Genomic DNA, 20,082 nt, shown 5'->3' on the forward strand with positions numbered 1-20,082 from the left:
AGTTACAGAAAGGCAGAGTTCAGCTGAACATCAGGAAAAATGACCTAATGGTGAGAGCAGTCACACAATGGAACCAAGTGCTTAGGGAGGTGGTGGGCTGTCCGTCGCTGGAAGTATGCAAGCAGAGACTGGACAGCCCTTTGTCAGGGATGCTTTAAACTGGATTCCTGGGCTGAGCAGGGGTTTGGATTTGATGGCCTAAATGGTCCCATTTTAAGAAGGATGCAGACAAACTGGAGAGGTTTCAGAGGAGGGCAACAAAGATGATCAGGGGACTGGAAACAAAGCCCTATGAAGAGAGACTGAAAGAACTGGGCATGTTTAGCCTTGAGAAGAGAAGACTGAGGGGAGATAGGCTAGCGTTCTTCAAGTACTTGAAAGGTTGTCACAGAGAGGAAGGCCAGCATCTCTTCTCGATCATCCCAGAGTGCAGGACACGGAATAATGGGCTCAAGTTACAGGAAGCCAGATTCTGGCTGAACATCAGGAAAAATTTCCTGACTGTTAGAGCAATACGATAATGGAACCAATTGCCTAGGGAGGTGGTGGGCTCTCCCACACTGGAGGCATTCAAGACGAGGCTGGACAGCCATCTGTCAGGGATGCTCTGACTTGGATTCCTGCACTGAGCAGGGGGTTGGACTCGATGGCCTTGTAGGCCCCTTCCAACCCTACCATTCTATGATTCCATGATTCCAACTTTATGATTATATGATAAGAATATATCTGTTGTAGCTTATTATTGATTTTCTACAAGTGGGTTGTTGTTGTTGTTTTCATTTCTATACTGCCCCATAGCCCAAGCTCTCTGGGCAGTTTACAACATTTCATTAGACCACAACAGTTGTTGAAGTTGCTTAATGACATGTAAATAAATTGCAGTCTGGCTGCAAAAATGTAAATAAATTGCAGTCTGGCTGCAAAACTGTAAATAAATTGCAGTCTGGCTGCAAGGTTAAATAAAAACAGTTTTCAATTTTGTCTTAAAAAGAGTTGCAGACCAGATAAGCTGCTCCACTCTACTTTTTTAGCAGCCCCCCAGAACTTTTAGGCTGACTACAGGCCTGGTCCTAGTGTGCACACTTTTTGCAAGCAATTTCCTCTAATATAATAAGTTTTTATGTGTACTTTCCCCTAATACACGCATTTTGTGCACATCTTTTCTTAATAGACACATGTTTGTGCACAATTTCGAGTTGTGAATTCTCAACATTCTGAAAAGTGTGGATTTCAGTGCAGAAGTGCATTCTGGTTCATATATGTGTTTGTTGTTGTTTATTCGCTAGAATGTATGAACCAGCCTACGCCAGAGCTTCCTGTCAGCCGTCGCCACCCCCAGCTCCCCCAAGGTCGAGTCCGTCACCTCCAGAATATCATCCATTATATGGGTTCAGGAGGTGCAAATTATGTCAAAATTTGGAGAGAACTAATTTCTCACCCATCCCTATGTATAAGTTGGTCCCATCCCAAACGATAAAGCAGCAAAGGAAGCTGAAAATGGGAAATTTAAAGAACAAATTGCAACAAAGACAAGACAAGATGCTCATGCATTTTGTCCTAGTTAGTGACGTAGATGTGTAGATTACCTACTCCAATCTAGTGTCATTGTGGATCATGGTCACATTTTACTGAGATCTAGATCCCTCGTGTCTTAGAGGCATATAGGGATGGCACAAGCGCCTGATTCCATCCAGGAATCCAGCACAACCACCCCCGCCTGCACCCCCAAGCCCCACTCGCTGAGCCCCTGCTCGCCCCTCGCTCGCACTCAGCAAATGTTGTGCATTCACCCTGGCAGCCTCATCAAGCTTTGCTGTCACCATTTTTTGAGGAAAAAAATGGCAATTACAAAATATGCGCATATTTACATATGCAAAAATGCACACTTTTGCAAATGCACATATTTGCAGATGCAAAAAAATGTGAATTTTTGCAGAAATTCACATTTTCACACATACACAACCATGTGCATTCACAGAAATGCGCATTTGCTCACATATTCACATAAGCACATTTTGCAATTGCCATTTCATTTCTTAAAAAAATGGTAACCGCAGAGCTCGGTGAGGCCACTGGGGTGAGTGCAAGCTGCTCGCCGAGCAAGGGAGGGGCTCGAGCACAATCCAGGGACTGGCAAGCAGGGGCAGGGTAGGGATGTATGAAAGTCACTTACCTTTTCGAAGGGTGACATTCGCGGTGGGGGGGAGGCGCTCCGTCCCTCCCCCCGAAATTCTCTCTGGCTGGCTCCACTCTGCGGCGATTCCGCGGAGCCGCCAGCCAGGGCCACCTGCAGCCGGATATCCGGCCGCTGGGCAGCCTGCACAGGGACACAAATGGCTGCTGTCGTAGCCGCCACCATTTGCATCCCTGTATTTTGCCGTGATACGCCACGTAAATATTTACGTAGCCTATCACAGCAAAAAACCCCCACAGTGAACGCAAATGGCAGCTGCTACGGCGGCCGCCATTTCTGTTCCCTTTTGGGGGGGGCCGTGATAGGCTACGTAAATATTTATGTAGCCTATTACGGCAAAAGAGATGGGCGCAGATGGCGGCCACTACGCCATTTGCGCCCCTCTCTTTTGCCGTAATAGGCTACGTAAATATTTATGTAGGCTATCATGGCCAAAAAAAAAGGGAACGTAAATGGCGGCCACCACAGCCGCCGCCATTTACGTTCCCTTTTTTTTGCCATGATAGGGTACTTAAATACTTATGCAGCCTATCACGGCTTCCGCAGGGACGCAAATGGCACAAATGGCATCCCTACGTTAGCCGTGATAGGCTACATAAGTATTTACGTAGCCTATCACGGCTATAATGAAGAAGCGAATGGCGGCCACGGCCGCGGCCACCATTCACAAAGTAGCACGAACGGCAGCAGGTAGGTGTCCCGTTTCGCGCACCTTTCGCGGAGTGGGGGGGCGGCGGGGCTTTGTTCCGCCACGGATTTCAGGGGGCCGAATGCACTGGCATTCGGCCTCACCAAGATCCGTGGCGGAATTCTCTGACATCCTTAGGGCAGGGGCTGGACAGGTGTCCAGAGAAACTGGACACGGGTGGGTTCATACATAGGCATATAGTCCTAAGAATGATAATGCTCCTTATGTAAAATTGGAACATACAATGTTTTTATTCAGGCTGGCCTTTAGCATACAATCTGGTCTGTTCTGAAGGGTAATTTAATAGGTTGGGTGCTATTCTTTTAATGTTATGTTTTTAATTGTGTTTTTTAATTTATTTGTTTTACTGTTATGCTTTAAGTAAGATTTTGTTTTATATTTGTATTTTATTGTTAGACACCTTGAGCACTGTTTCTGGCAAAAGGCAGGACATAAATTAAAGAAATAAATGTGGCATTTGACTATGTGTCATCTCTATATATCTCTATGTAATCACTACATATAATATGAATTGATTGGCTGTTGATACAGTGATCATCTCCTGAATCAGGCCAGGTAACAACATGATATGGGATAGAATGTTGGGTTATGGAGGGACATACTTGAGGGCAAAGGCTGAATTAGGAGGCAGGTGAATTGGATTAGGGACCTTCAGGTAGGTATGTGTGTATAAGGAAAACCTGAGTTCATCAAAGTTCTCCAAATTCCACCTCAGGGCTCATTCTATCTCCCGTCCCTATCAAATTGCAATCTTTTTTTTCTTTTTGCATGAATATTTGGTGTGTATTTTCATGTGTAATTTTCAAAATGTACGCATCAATTGTGTGCATCTTTGAGATATACACATTCTTCTCCCATCTATTAAAGCATGTTTGCATTCACTTTCCAAAAGTACACATGCTGTCAAACCCATTTTGGGGGGGTCCACAAACCACACCGCAAGCCCAGAAATGTATGCACGTTGACTGCAGATAGCATTCAAGTCCATGCTCAGTCCAGAAGGTGCAAACTGAGTAAATCCTTGTCAAAAATGAACTGGAACTTATTTCTCATACATCCCTACCTTCATGTCCCTTCCAGTTTTAACAATCTGTGTGATACAACATTCACATCTGGACTTACAGGTTTAAGAGGCCAGGAAGTTGTGTGGTTCACGGTTACTATCATTGCATAGATTGATATGAGGCTATATAGGTCCCCATACACGTATGAGTTATTAAACAGCCCAATCTTAACTATATTTACTCACAAGCAAGACAGACAGAAATAATCCCTGAACAAAACAAACACTTGGAAACAATATAAAACTCAGGAGAATACACACACACACACACACACACACACAGCTTTGCTATTTAAAACAAGAAATACTAAAAATGCAAATAAACACATTATTTAATGCAGTGATGTTCTCTTATGAGCAAGCGATCTAGGTGTTTACATGAGCATAGAGAATGACAGTTCAAAACACCAATGAAAATGTTGAATAATAATGAATGTTTGTCAATATATCCGTTCAGATTGAAAAGATAAATGTGTTAGAGTAAGGTCTGTCATTTGTGCCACTCCTAAGAAATTATTAGCTGTGTTTATATAAGCTATGTCAAGGTCTTTGTCAAAGGTATTATCGTACTTTGAAATATTTACATACATACATACATAAAATGGGCTGGCAGAGAAGGGTTAAGCACTCCGTTCCCTTCTGCGACTTCATGGGCATAGGCATTTTGCAAAGGAGAAAGGGATGTTAGGGCTTTGTTACATAAGGCTGAAGTGTAAAATGAAGTTTGCCCTTCTTCTCAAGATTTAATCCTTGGCTCCCATTTTGATTGCTTTATTCATGCACAATTACTGCAACGTATTTTTGCCTTTAAAAGTCTTGCATTCAGAGACAGCCTTGGTGATCAACCTCAGTTTGCTTTACCTCTAGGGAATGTGATGTTCCAGACTGAAAACAATGTGATAATACAAACTGGCCTTGGCTCAGATGTATGAGTATTCATTAAACATTTAAAACAAAACAAAACATGGAATTGGCCACTATCCTGCAGAGCTTTAAAAGTAGCTAATGAACTGCAAATCCCTTTTAGATGTCCTTCTGCTCTTATTCATCTCGAAGGTGATTTTAGAAATCCCAAAGAACTTGGTGGGGCTGAGTATGCAGGCATAGGATTACATGGTCATTCATTTTGTGTACAATTATTAGCAAATGAGAAGATGACGATGCTTTGTGTGACTGTCTAAGCCATAGATGTACCTGCAGGATATAACTTCAGAAGGTAGATAATGATCTGGCTCTGCTAAACTTATAGCAAGTGTGTATTATTTTCAAGGCTGGTCTTCTAGGTCAGGGGTGTTGAGCCTCAGGTCTGCAGGCCAAATCCAGACCACCTGGGGTCCCATTCTGATCCTCCAGGGCTTCCCAAATGGCCATGCCCTGGCCCCACCCCCTTTCCCCACTTGGCAATTGCTTGCTGGTTTTCCAGCTTTTGCACGTTTTGTCCCCATTTTAAAAGGTTAGTTTTAGCTACTGGCAGTGAGAGCTTTAAGCTACACTATGCTTGTACTTTGGGTATTTGGCCTAAGTGCTTTTCTCTTCTGTCCCACCCACCACCGGAATGTGGTGCCTGAGAACTTCTCCAAAATTGAATTCAGCCCTCAGCTTGAAAGAAGCTTGACACCCATTTTCTAGGCTGATCAGAAGCACGCACCAAGGTCTCTAATTCTGAAAAAAGGAGCCGTGTTCAATGCTTTTTTTGTCTCCACAGTCCAGATTAGAAGTTTCCACCCTTGTTTCACCTAAAACAAAACCAGTCACTTTGTGTCATTGGGCTTCCCAAAGCAAAATTCAAAGCGAACATGAAGGGTTCTCCTCCTGAGGTATTCTGAGGGAAGAACTTCAATGGCTTCTCTCTTCTTCTTTGATAACACAGTCCAGAAAGAGCTGGACCACATGATTCCGCTGATAGTGTAACTCAGATGTGAGGGCTGGAGAGCTGCTGTCACTCAGGTACACTATACTGGACTAGACAGAGCTGAGCTGACACAGAGTAAAGCTGCTGCATTATGTTGTTATATAACAATAAGTGACATTAAAAGGCCCAAGTCAGTGCTTATGTTCGCTTTCGCCTCCCTGAGCTCTTCCCCCAGTCAGTTTCTATCCTTCTCCTCAAAGCCTGATGTTTTTGTCAGGGAAAGTAAATTTTCACAAATTAAGAGGCCCCATGCTGAGGAGAGAATGTCTTTGATCCTTAAGCAACATCTTAAGGATTTAGTTAGGGAAAAAAATAGTCCTCAGCATAAGTAAATGTACTTTGCCAAGAAAGACCTCTGGTTTGGGGTGGGTGGGTGGGTTTTCTGCAATATCAGAACTCTGAAAGAATACTGATGACAAGTTAAAGCATTTAATTTCATGTGAAGCATATATCTGGACTGCTACTTGGTTTAAAGGTGTTATGAAAATTTGCATATCCTCACATTTGGAGGGGAGGGACAGAACAGCATGTATGTGTCATGTAGCAGTTTTTTTGGACCTCATGAACTTAAGAACAATATGCAAAATTGTTGCTAGGTTGGTCTCTGAGGTCCCATTCACACAACCAATCTGTGCATGGCCAGATGGCACTACTACACTTAAGAAGAATGCTTCACCATGCTTCATAACGATGGGAAATTTCTCCTTCTACACATCTCAAGGAGAATTCCACAGATCTCCTAGAATTTATGTTAGGATGTGAAACAAGGGCTTTTCTTGATGGAGTCCCAAGCTAGAGACAGGTTCAGAAAGTTGGACTTGATTAGAATTTACACTGAAACTTCACCAAAAGTGGAATGCAAAGTGAATGCTCTTCCCCTGGCAAAGGATCTGAGAAATTATAAAGGAGGACAAAGGGGGTTTGGCAAGACTATCAACATGTTTCAAGCAGGGGTTCTGCACAGCCCTTCAGTTACTACCAGATTCCTACCCACCCCACTCCCCCTGTAAAATGCATAGTGAATTTGGTGATTCCTGTTTATGTTCGAGAAGATATAAGCATAAGAGTATTTGCTTCCGAATGTGGTGGGAATGTGAAATTGTACAGAACTTTTAGCTAAACTTATTAGACCTGTCTGGTTGTATCATAGGCACCATGTCTCCTTTAGATTCAACCTACATTCTGCCTCTTTTTGACTTCAGTGAGGTGATGTGACACCCAAATCAGTACCCACACTTCTTTCATATTTATTGTTGGCAGCCAAGAAGTGTTCAGCAGGGAATGCCTTATTTATCTTTGGTCTATAACTTGCTTCATTTACATGTGTGACATTTACTTTATTGTATGTGTTGTGAATTTTGTTTTCTGTTTATTTTATATGCAGGCTCTAATTATTTTTAATGGTGCTACTATCCACATTTATGCTACATTTGGTTTTTTGGAAACATGAATTTGTTTGTTTAATACTTTACAAATAAAATAAAAAGTAAACAACAACAAAAAAGAACTCATAGGAAGCGGCTTTATTGTGAGTCTAGCAATTTGCCTTTCTTGCCCATTATCGTGTACTCTGACTGACACGAAAGGACTTTCTTGTTACCTGTTACTTGATCTTTTTAACTGGAGATACTTTGGATTGAACCTGGGACATTTGACATGCTAAGCATGTGATGCCCTATGATGTCTCTTCATGACAATATTGGCCATAGCCCTATTTGGGCACTTGCCTTCCTGCTTGAGATTTTTTAAAACTTGAAAAAAAACTTGAGATTTTTTAAAAATGTGAATGTGTGAGAAAGTGAAGCTGACAGAATTGGCCATCTCTAGTCTTGGCTTGCTAGTAGGAATGTCCATCGCTGGGAAATCCATTTCTTTTTTGGCTCAATGGAGTTCCATGGCATGTACGACTTGCTTTGCATTTACAAGCCAAACTGTGGGCTGTTCCCTGAACTCTGGGAACTTTTTGCACATTTTTTAGGAAGGTTCTGTAATTTGCACACATTTCTGAGCAATTTGTGCAAATTCGGTCAAACTTTGCACAGGTCACCAAAACTTCGCGCAAATTGCTCGGAAATTTGTGCAAATTGCAGAACCTTTCCCCTAAAATGTGCAAAAAATCCTGGAAAAGCTGCTGCAGTGCCTGACTCACTGCAGATCAAGTCAGGTACTGCAGCAGGAATCGAAACAAAGCCCGGGAGGGGTGAGTCTAGGAAAACTCATCAAACTCCACCCTTTAAATGGATTTATCTGACATCCCTACTTGCTATGCATTTATTCTACACCTGGTTACCAGATATGCTCCCCAATACTTCTCTAGGTCCTTTAGAGTATATTTGCATCAGAATGCCCGTGCTGTGCTTCAGCCCACACTCAAGGGCATAGACGTAGAAAGGTTTAAAAATAGAAACTTGAAGCTGACGCAGAGCATGACAGGGAGCCAATCTATATGTAAAGACTTAAGTAGGGGACTGATGAGATCATAGTAATAGAAGGGAATGATAAGAGCAGTCACTGCATAGGGATGGCGATAGGAGTGTGTATGTGCAGCCATTGAGACTTGAAGGCTGCAGGCCTGTGTGGTTAGAAGTGCTTGTTTTGAGCTTAAAGATAGTGACTGATCAGAAGCAGAGAAATGAGAGTGGCCTGAAAGATAGGGGGAGCAGGGGAGCCTTAAATCATTGGAATAAAATCATTCAGAGAAGAAGGCCAGGATCTCTTCTTGATCATCCCAGAGTGCAGGACACGGAATAATGGGCTCAAGTTACAGGAAGCCAGATTCCGGCTGAACATCAGGAAAAACTTCCTGAGTGTCAGAGCAATACGGCAATGGAACCAATTACCTGGGGAGGTGGTGGGCTCTCCCACACTGGAGGCCTTTAAGACGAGGCTGGACAGCCATTTGTCAGGGATGCTCTGACTTGGATTCCTGCATTGAGCAGGGGGTTGGACTCGATGGCCTTGTAGGCCCCTTCCAACCCTACTATTCTATGATTCTATGATTCTATATGAATATGTGCATAAATGTATGTTTTTTAAAGCCTGGCCAAAATAAGGTTTGTTAACTTAAGTATGCCAGGCATAGACATGAGTTTTATATATCCAGTTACCAGGCTCTTTATTTTAAAGCCTTTAAGTACCTTTAGTGGCATATGCTGCTCACAAGCTCCAGAATACAGAGATCTTCATTTAAAGTATGTAGCTAGCCACCCAAAAAGCCCTCCTGACCTTAAAGTGAAGTGTCAGAAGGGAAACGATGACCACAAAACCATCCAGAGCTATAGACAAAGCTGCCGTTTTGCACGTATGGGAGATGGTTTAGCTTTTCTCCATCTGCAGTTCACCTAGCAGTGCTAGGCTGGTGGCTTCCACACTGCAGAACAAATACCTTGCGGATACTCAGGCATAGGGCTTTTGCAAAATCAGATTTGGTGTTTCAGAGGAGACCCAGGTTTTGGCTCTCCAAGTTTCCAAGAAGCACCTCTTCACTTCTTTCAGTGGCTGTATTTCTAGCCATGCTGACAATACATGATAATGGCATCATTAAAACACACCTATTCAAGAGACTATCTTTGCTTTGGGTTGATGGTAGTTTGAAGGAGACTATAATCAAAATGCCTGGGGCATGCTACGTCCTGCAATAAACTTTCTATATTCTGAGCAGTCTTTTGGCTTCACTGGGTCAACCTTACCTTTTTCGGAATGCATTAGCCCATTCTTCAAAAATCATGTTGAAAAAGGACCTGTTGCTTCTTTTAAAATAATTGTTGGGTGGTGTATTTGTCTCTTTGGGCATTCCTTGGTGGTGATTCATATGCCACATAAGTACAAGCAGTTCTTCTAGCTTAGGTCCATTGATATAGGCCCACTGACTTCATTGGTGGCTTTGGGCTGATGATTTGTTCTGAGTACTTTAGGGCACTCCACAGTTATTCTTTCTTTACAATTACGATACTTTACCTTGTGGAAATAAATGCTGAAATTGTATGGAGTCGTCCCTCCACCTTCCCCCTTTCCAATGTCTTAATTTTTAGACTCACTAAAATGTAGCTAGCAATGACTCTTGATATCAGCTTTGCTACTCCCTTTCCTTTTCAACAGTATACCTCTCTTTGTGCCATATGGTTTCATTGTTCACAATGGCAAAGAAAGGCCTCCAAATAGTAGGCCCCTTTTTTTTTCAGCGCAGGTCTTCTGACAAGACTGCACATTCCTTTTGTTTGACATTAAACAACCTAGGAAGGTCTTCTCCAATTTATGCTGGCACCATAATGGAACTTGTCTGTTTTGGCAGCTCGTATACCCAGCTTTAGTTCTAAGTGATTTAATGCAGCAAAAGTTATAAAGCCCAGAAAATTGTGGTTTACAATGGAAAATGTGACAGGCCATCAAGTATAATGACACTTACAGGCATGCTATAATGAAAGGCGGCTATACACAGGCAAGAGCACCCCTACAAGATGTTGCGTTAACAGCCTCTAAATTTTCATAGTGGTAGCTGCAGATAGCACTGTGACTCTCAATAAAGTCTATGGTGCTTCAGTTGTTAAAGCCTCAGGGAACTCAAACTTAATGGACAAAAGTTAAGGTTTCTTTGACTAGGGAGCGCTGGCTGCTTCTCACATTATGTTTGGAAAGCAGGGTGCCCAGTCAGAAGTTGGTCAGAAGTATAAAGATCTATGGAAAGTGTAATGTAGAATACATGTGTTGCTCTTGACCAGCCCTGAGGTAGAATCTTCCATGTAATTGGATCTCTCTGTCTCTCTCTCTCTCTCTCTCTCTCTCACACACACACGCGCGCGCATCTGCATTGAGCCAAGCCAGGTTCTACAAGAAAGGTAAAAATGGCCGCAGTCACTGGATAGGAAGCAGCCTTATACTTAGACTCTTTAGGGTGGGCAGGTGTCCTACTTTACAGAGGACAGCCTTCTATTTGTAAAGCTGTCAGAGGACCATCCTCTATTTGAAGGTGTCCTCTATTTGAACAGCTGTCCAATCCAAGTCCAGTTTAAAGTCAAAGAACCATAAGGAGGGAGAACAGGGGCCTTGAAGTTGTCCATCAGCAGTTTGCAGCTGGACAGCAGACTGAGCAGGCACACAGGTCACCTGGTCACAGTCTTCTCCACTACAGTAAAATGTATTGTATTTCTAATTAAATTATAGTTGCAATTTCTAAATTTGCACCTCTACATATAAATTAGTATATGCATCTGTTATGCAAATTGGTGTCTTCTTTTTGTGGGTGACGCATTTCCTCTTTTTTGGCAATATGTGAGCGGCCACCCTAATTGTCTGACTGGCATCAGCAGGGTCTCCAGAGGTGGAGGGCTTTCCCACCACCTGCCACCTCATTCTTTTAACTGGAAAGGCCAGACAACGCATGTGCTTTACCACTGAGCTACATTCACTAGTCTCCTCTCCCCTAACACTTGATTCGTCTGCACTTGATATACATGACGAAGACTGATAGCTGAATGTGTGAACTGGCTCTATTGAAAGGCATTGCATCTGAGGTGCCTTGAAAATCCATTCACACACAATACATCACGTGGTGTTAGAGTCATCAAGTGAGGAACAGTATGTGTGAATGAGCCCTAGCTAACCTGAAGTCAAGAAAATTCCTTTTTCATTCTGCACATAAATAACAGTTGCACCTGATTTACACATGAGTATTTTGGACACAGGGACGTTGCCCATGAGTTTACTTCTTACCATGGTGTCTCTTCTTGTCAAATACTAGGGCCTAACACCATCATCAAAATGTACACAATAGTCTCCTACATGTGTATTGTGATACAGTTTGTTATCTCCTTTGCATATAATGGAGAGCAGGGGTGCAGCTTTGCTACTGTCCACCCTATTTTTTCCCCCTTTAAAAAGAATAGTATTGCTCATGATGTTATCCTGTCTCTGCTAGAAGGAAAGTTTTATGCTGTATTTTTATTGTTTTCTACTGTTGGTAATTATTGCGTATTTCATTTTATTGGGTTGCTGCAAATTGCGAAGCCCATGAAATGTCACTTCCTAAGTATTGATATACTTTGATTGCTGGTTTGTAGTCAGTAGATCCATATACTTTCTCAGTTGTCTTTGCATGCCCAAATTCCCTTTCTTTACACTGTCTCTTTGCTAGAGTACAGTGCTTAAAGAAGAGCAAATGTTTACTTGGCTTAACCTGTATGCCGAAGTCTTCTTAAACACTTCTGTTATTGAGATGCAGGCCTGAGACAAGCAAGGGGGAGACGAAGTAAGTAGCCAAATGTGTATGTTCCTTTTAGTGGACAGTGATGTCTGATTTACCTTCTCCGTGTTTGATTTTTTTTCTAGTGGAATGGAGCTGTTCAGAAGACTTTTCTCCTTTGGCTGGGGAAATCATCATGGATAATCTTCAGTCTTTGAGGTGCACTGTCACTGGCCTCACAATGGTAAATGGAAAGTCGTTCATTTAGGTGGCCCTGTTCCCCAAGAAGCAGCAGAACTCTGGATTTCGGAGGGAAGCTACGCTAGCATCTGAAAATCACAAAGGAATAGGCAGGCAGCATAGGTTGTTTTGCAAGTTGCTATCTGAGTAGGGGAGATCAGAAAAGAGTGGAATGAAAGCTACTGCGCCATGGATCATGGGCTAATCTTAGCCCAGATCAAAGGCTTTGGAGAGATCCAATCCTGACCCCATGTCTGATGGCTAAAATAACAATTCTATCTCCACTGCTTCACTGGGGAAACAAAAGTCTCTGGCTGCAGGAACTTAAAAGGAGAGAGGGTGTTTTTATAAAGATTAAAAGTGGGCAGATAATGGACAATAATCTCCCCATGGACAATCTTGTGGTGTTTTAGGGATGCCCTCTTTGTACACTTGGGCTTTCTCCTTCTGCTGGTCCTTTGGAAGCAGCTGCATGTACATTTTGTCAATAGTGGCAGAAAGTACATCTTTCTTTCTTTTTAAATACATCACTGTTTACCGCTGGAATAAATTTAAGGGGAAAGTACACTCTCCGATCTCAAACTTGCTTGCACAAACTGTTTATATTCTCCTAATATGTATTTACAATTCCCCCAATTTTAAATGCACCTCATTTTCAGTAGATTTATTCAAAACTAAGTCCCACTGCCTTAGGCTCAGGGTATTATTATTGTTATTATTATTATATTTATTTATATCCCGCCTTTTCCCCAATACTGGGACTCAAGGCGGCCTTACAACATTAAAACTGCTACAATTAAAACCTATAAAGAGAAATAGAAATACAACTGTATAAAAGTTAAAAATATAATTAAATCATCAATATTAAAATTGTAAAGATATTAAAACATTAAAAGACAACCAGAACAACAAAAATGGTATCCATATGTCGCATTTTCCCAGGTCCAGACTAGTTATCCCCAAAGGCCCGCTGGAACAAAAAAGTTTTTGCATGCCTACGAAAACGTATCAAGGAGGGTGCCACTCTTGCCTCCCTGGGAGTTCCAGAGCCTTGGGGCAGCCACCGAGAAGGCCCTCTCCCGCGTTCCCACAAGGCGTGCCTGTGATGATGGTGAGATGGTGAGAAGGGCTTCCCCTGAAGATCTCATTCTCAGGGCACGGGTAGGCTCATAAGAGAGAATACGGTCTTTCAGATGACCTGGACCCGAGCCATATAGGGCTTTATAGGACATAACCAGCACTTTGAATTGTGCCCAGAAACAGACTGGGAACCAGTGAAGCTGTTTTAACAGGGGAGTCATATGGTCCCTGTAACCAGCCCCAGTCAGCAGTCTGGCCGCAGTTCTTTGAACCAGCTGAAGTTTCCGAACACTCTTCTGAGGCAGCCCCATGTAGAGCGCGTTACAGTAATCCAAACGGGATGTAACTAAGGCATGTGTCACTGTGGCCAAGTCAGACATCTCAAGGAACGGATGCAGCTGGCGCACCAGCTTTAACTGTGCAAATGCACTCCTGGCCACTGCTTAAACCTGGGCATCCAGGCTCAGGACTGAATCCAGAAGTACACCCAAGCTGCGAACCTGTGTCTTCAGGGGGAGTGTAACCCCATCCAGCACAAGCTGTATCCTTATTCCCTGATCTACCTTTCGACTGACCAGGAGCACCTCTGTCTTGTCTGGATTAAGCTTCAATTTGTTTGCCCTCATCCAGTCCATTACTGCCGAATGAATATTATCATTTAAAAAATGATCATTTATGGGGTCTTATAGTCCCTTTAGGGGCCACGGTGGCTTAGTGGTTAAGATGCTGAACTGCAGACTGGAAGGTCAGCAGGACAGCAGGTCGAGAGACCCGAGTGCCGTGTGACGGAGTGAGCTCCCGTCTTCAGTCCCAGCTCCTGCCAACCTAGCAGTTCGAAAGCAAGAAATTGCAAGTAGATGAATAGGTACCGCTTTGGCGGGAAAGGTAACAGCGTTCCGTGCACCTTCATTCCGTGCAGCGTTCAGTCATGCCGGCCACATGACCACAGAAGCGTCTTCGGACAGCGCTGGCTCTTTGGCTTAGAAATGGAGATGAGCACCACACCCTAGAGTTGGACACGACTGGTTGAGGACACCTTTACCTTTTTTTATAGTCCCTCTAATTTCAGTTTTAAATTCACCTTTCAATATTTCTAGGTTTGAAATATTTTAAAAATGTATTCAGATTCTTAATGTGTGCAAACATTAGTCTCGCTTTTCACAAATACTCCAGGGGAACCATTCGAGAGAAGCCGGATCATTTGGGCCAGTTTCCCACAGATTGGTGTCTAGCTTCGTGCCTATGGGAGGCAGCAGCCGTAACCTCAGTCGTCCCTGCAAATACGATCATTTGTAAAATTATATTGCTAGCACCCCCAATCAAGTAATTGAGTTGCCCCTTCTTTTACCTCACACCCTGAAGATAACATCAGTATTTGGGGGAGGATTGTAGCTTAGTGGTATAGCATTGGCTTTGCATCTTTGAAGTTCCATGTTCAGTCTCTTACATCTCCAGGCAAAGGAACTTTGGCAGCAGGGCTACAGAAACTAAGAACCCTGCTTCCAAACCCCTATTCCCCACCAACTTCAGGAGGGGCAAAGCTAGGGATTGTGGAGGGCTGGTAGAGAGGTTGTTTGGGGGTTCAGGGAGGGCTGGCAGGAACAGCAGGAGGTGGGTGAATTCCAAAGATAAGAGGGGCTTGGAAAATAAAACATATTACTTCTGGGATGTTTTTTGTTTGTTTTTTAGAGAAGCAAATTGCATCAGCTGGGGAAGCTGAAAATTAACATGATCATAGCAAGCATGGAGTGGGGATTGGACCCTTTCTTCCCCTGCTGTGGTCCTGAGGAAAATCCCTCTTCTAAAGCTGCTCTTTGCTGTCAGGACTGCCAACGGGGGATTTCCTCCCCATGCAAATGCCACCTTCAGAGGAAGGATTTCCCACAGGATCAGTGGAGGCTGGTGGCTCCAATTTTGGTGGAGCTGTGCATCCATTCTGCGTTTCAGCCAGAACCAGCCAGAATGCCAAAGGAGCTATCCAAGGTCCTGAAACCTATCCTCAAAATAGGTTAAGCACTTTAGATAGCTCCTTTACATTTTTGGCTTGTTCTGACTGAAACCCAGAATGGAATCACAGCCCCACCTAAATCGGAGCCACCAGCCTCCACTAAACAGGACCACAGCAGAGGATGAAAGGGTTAAATTCCCTCTCCATGCCTGCTCTGAGTCAATCCATTAATTATCAGCCCCTTCCCCCACAATTTGCATTAAAAAAAGACATATTAAATGTAAAGGCACGTCAAATGTAAATGTCTAGTTCGGCCTTGTATTCTGACACAGCAGAAGGCAGATCTTCATATCTTTATTCAGGTTTAAAAACTGGATTTCTCTGCTGACCTAGAGGACTGAGGGGGTAGTCACACTTGTCTGCAAGCAAGTCCCAGTGACCTAAGTGTGGGACTCACCTACAGATAGCCATTTGGTTCGATGCAGTGCTTTCCTAGGCTGCTTCCTGACCAGATGCTGTTTATTGTGCCTCATTCACAGAATTTGAGGGGGGGTCCAGATGACGTCATTTTTCATTAGTAATCTTCCCATATTTTCCCACCACTTCTTCCGTCTTTTTTCTGACCACATAAAATCTGTTAAGGAGGGAAAGATGGAATTGCTGCACAATATCTTTTGGTATTGGTAGCACTAGGCACTGTCCATCTGAAAGCACACCTGTACAGGTTTACTCAGAAGTGAGTCCCACTGAGTTCAGTCTGTGAGACTTCTTTCCAAGTAAGTGTGCATAGGGTTGCAAGTTTAACCTGTCACTCTGCCAGAAATAAAGAAAAACTGTGGTCAAAACATTTTTATAATATAGTAATTATTATATATTTTTGATCTGTTACCCCTAGTAATTTATGCCTTCTCTTTCTCAAGTTTGTTTGGGATAAATGTGTTTCTGAATTGCTCCACTGAGAAGCAAATGAGACAGAAGACAGTGAGGGCAAAGTAGAAGAAAAGTGCTCCCTGCCTCCCTCCCATTTTTGTCCATTTTTTATACTTAGTATGAACTTATTCGTGTTGTTTCAGTGCTGTTTGGCAACATTTTGCTTCCTTGGCTGCTGCTTGTTCTCAGTGACATCATCATCATCATCTGCCCTCACTGTTCTCAGCTTCATTTGCCCTCACTGATATTTAATCTCATTGGTTGTGGTGAACTGCATGATTATCCTAATGATGTCAGGCCACTGTATCAGGCATGATGTCAACTGGCCATCTACCTCAAATATGCTGACCAAATGAGTGAACAGTTGGCACAGTCCTAATATAAACAGCTCAAAAGAAATATACTTGTGTTGCTGGATTCACTTCTTTGCCAGTGATTAGCTACATGACTTTGGAATATTCACTTAGGCCATATTCATAAACTTCAGATTTTCTGTTTTATTTTTTTATTTTTTACAGGGCCGAAACTATTATGTCCGAGTTTATGCTTATAATATGAAAGGCTGGGGACAGCCTCAGATTTCCACACCTCCCTGTGCTTCTCCTTCTAGTAAGTTAAGAGCTTTCATCTCTTTTAATATTGACTGCTAATGTTATTTGACCAACATTTTCTCTCTCTGTCTCTCTCAAAGTAAAAGTTAGTTTGACTGAAGAAAAATTATGCTGACAGCAAGAAATAGCATGTTTAAAAAGTGAATGCATCTTTAGAGGATGTGTTATTAAATTGATATGTGCTATTAGCGTTCCAATTAGTCCTGTGATTGGCTACTTGTAAAAGGCCATTCCTTCAAGCACTTGTGTATGAGATTATTTGTTGGTTTGCTTAGTGCCATCAATGGACATGGCACTTTATACAGTACCACAGATAGTACAAAAAAGGAGAGATCCCAAGAAGCTTACAATCTACATTTTAATAGTAGGAGATACTATAGAGAGAGGAAAGGTTAAAGAGAAAAGCAAGAGGCAAGGGTAATGTAATGAAAGCTTTCAGTTTTCTGTTTTTTCTGAACTTGGAAACTATTACTACCAGCTTTGGAAGAAGACAGGATCTTGAACCAACTTCCAACCATGGTGGAGAGAGCAATCCTATGGCCACTAGACAGGGTCTAGATGGCCATAGGACTTTTTGGTTTCTTGGAACTGCACTCCCTGCCCCACCCCCACAGCCTCGTAGGCAGCGCAGTTCGTCCCTGTCTCCACGTGTGTAACCGTAGCGTGGAGTGGGTAAAGAGGGGGCATTCCTGGGATGAGGAAAGGAGAAGACTGCAGAAGCATGCTTATGATGCTTCCTATGCACCATCCGCCTCCCCCCTGCCCCCACTCCGACATCCCCAGCTAGACAGCCAGAATCATCTATCTAGCTGCAAATGTAAGGTGGCTGGAACACACAGGACAGGATCCCCTCCATGCTCTGCCCGCCCTGCATTGGATAGTCAGCCACCTCCAGGTTTGGAGGCGACCAGCTATCCCAATAGGATTGTGCCCTAAATATCCTAGTTTGCTCTGAAACTAGTAACTTTAGTTTTCTGGCTTGGATGAAACAGGAAAGTATAGTTAATTAGAGACTTCTTGGTTTAATCATGGTTTGCATGAAGGGAGGAACAAATGGGCTGCTTGCATGGGCAAAAGACTCACCATCTGAAGCAATTCAATATAAGAACAAGATTAGATAAAGATAAGAAGTTTTAATCTGATCATACAATATGCAAGTTTAAATCTGATCCTACAATTACCACTGCATACATTGGTAAATTTTCCATATTTGCAATTCATTTATTAAACAATATTTCAACCACCACTTGGAGAAATATTAGAAAAATATTAGAAAAATGTTTTGGGTGTCTTATTTTTGCATGTACATGTTTTCTTTTTAATCCTGGCGTAATAGTGTCATAGGGTTAATCATATTTCATGTAATAGGATTCATGGCTAAAACTGACTGTGCCTTTGCTGGTTTTCTTTATACAGATTAGTGTGGTAATATGTTCACTTTATTATATTATTACCAGCTTTTATTAGGATATTAGAGCAATTTCATAAGCTTGAAAGGCTAACAAGACTGAAGTAAAGGAGTTGTCTTGACACTGGAAAGCTGAGAAATATTTGTTTTTCATTAATAGCCTCAAACTCCTTATGTTCACATATTACAAATGCAATTCCAGTGTGTTTTAGAAGGATGATGCAACTCAGCTCTGGGACCCAGCTCTGCTCTGGGTTTCACTGGAGTATAATCCTGAAGTAGCTTTCTGTTCCATTATTTCAAAGGGTTTCCTATCTTGTTGATACATCAGTGTGTATTCTGCATATCTGGCTGGGGATTTAACATTGAACAAGATAAACTCTACTTAATTTTAACAGTCGGGAAGGAGAAAAGCAAATATGTAACTGATATTGTAAGTCTACCTTTGACGCTGACTGTTTGTCAAGACAGAGTCCCTGAGCTGAATGTTTCTGCCCTTGTTTGTTTGAGTGCCTCAGCTGTACCTGCTGCTTGTCAAACAGCTTCAGCCTGATTGGCTGCTGGACTATTTAGTGAGCCTTATGGGAAATCCAGGCAGTCTTTGCAATAGGAATCAAGCTCCAGTGCAGCTGTTGTTGGTGTAGTGCTCTAGACCGGTCTCTGTTCATTTGGCTCTCCATCCATGCCTGCCCCCGCTAGAGCCCAATTTGCCTAATCTATCTTGTGGACTTGCCTGAGTCTTCCTCATTGTTAATTTATTTTAAAAATTATTGGCCGCCTTTCAGAGCAGAAGCCCTCCCAAGGTGGCTCACAGCAATAAACTGCATAAAACCAGTTAAAATATTAAAAACGATAAAAACATAAAACACAGTAAAATAGCAATAAAAGCAGCAACAGCAATAACGGAAACAACAGCAGTCCTATCAAGAGAAGGCCATGGTAAAAGAATATGTTTTCAAGGCCTTCTTAAAAGCCTACAATGATGGCGCATGGTGGATCTCCAATTGCAGCTTGTTCCAGAGGTGTGGGGCTACTGCAGAGAAGACCCTCTCATGTGTGATCACCCACCTGACTGCTCTCACAGGCGGGCAAATGAGAAGGGCCTCTCTTTCTGATCTTAAAGTGCAGGCAGGCTGATATGGGTGAAGGCGGTCCTTCAAGTAACTTGGTCCCAAACCTTTTAAGGCTTTAAGGGTCAAACCCAGCACTTTAAATTGGACTCGGAAACACACTGCGAGACATACACTATGGTGGGATGTGGGAGAGGGCCTTCTCTGCTGTCGCACCCTGGTTATGGAATGCCCTCCCCTTGGAGGCCCAATTGACATGTACATTGGTTTCATTTCAGCCCTAAATAAAAACATGGCTTTTTACCAAAGCCTTTGAAGGCTAAAAGCATTCCCTAAAGTAGCACACTGTTTTAACTGTTTTATTGTTTTAGAATTTAATTGGTGTTAGCTTGTTTAATGGTTTAATATGTTCTAGCTCTTTAAATTATTTATTGTTTTATACTGTTTAAATTGATTTTATCTGGATGCTACCCTGAGATCTTAATGATATGGGGTGGGATACAAAAGTTTTAAATAAATAAATACATACATACATACATACATACAATGAATGTTTGTAAATGGATTTATATTAAAGAGAGCTGATTCCTATACTGTTAAAACAACCTTTTGTGATTAGAGCTGAAAATATTTGGGTTTGAGAAAAAATGGATGGATTCTGCTGCTCTCAGGTTCAGTGATTTAAAGTTGGGGAATCCATCCTCTCTAAAGCAGAGCTGATTTGGGCTCAAAGCTCTAA

The 20,082-nt window shown here is 42.5% G+C and overlaps 1 protein-coding gene across 1 annotated transcript in view; it reads left to right on the forward strand.

Annotated features, from left to right (window-relative positions):
• The window catches only part of ANKFN1 (ankyrin repeat and fibronectin type III domain containing 1), a 170,880-nt gene that overhangs the window by 52,931 nt on the left and 97,867 nt on the right, over positions 1 to 20,082 (forward strand). The window contains exons 5-6 of the mRNA XM_084832329.1: positions 12,203 to 12,300; positions 16,773 to 16,863. Coding sequence (XP_084688455.1) covers positions 12,203 to 12,300; positions 16,773 to 16,863 — 189 coding nt within the window. The remainder of the gene's footprint in view (positions 1 to 12,202; positions 12,301 to 16,772; positions 16,864 to 20,082) is intronic.

Source organism: Heloderma suspectum, chromosome 2, assembly GCF_057233095.1.
Source record: "Heloderma suspectum isolate Gila_16-S chromosome 2, 16-S_ref, whole genome shotgun sequence".
Lineage (NCBI taxonomy): Eukaryota > Metazoa > Chordata > Lepidosauria > Squamata > Helodermatidae > Heloderma > Heloderma suspectum.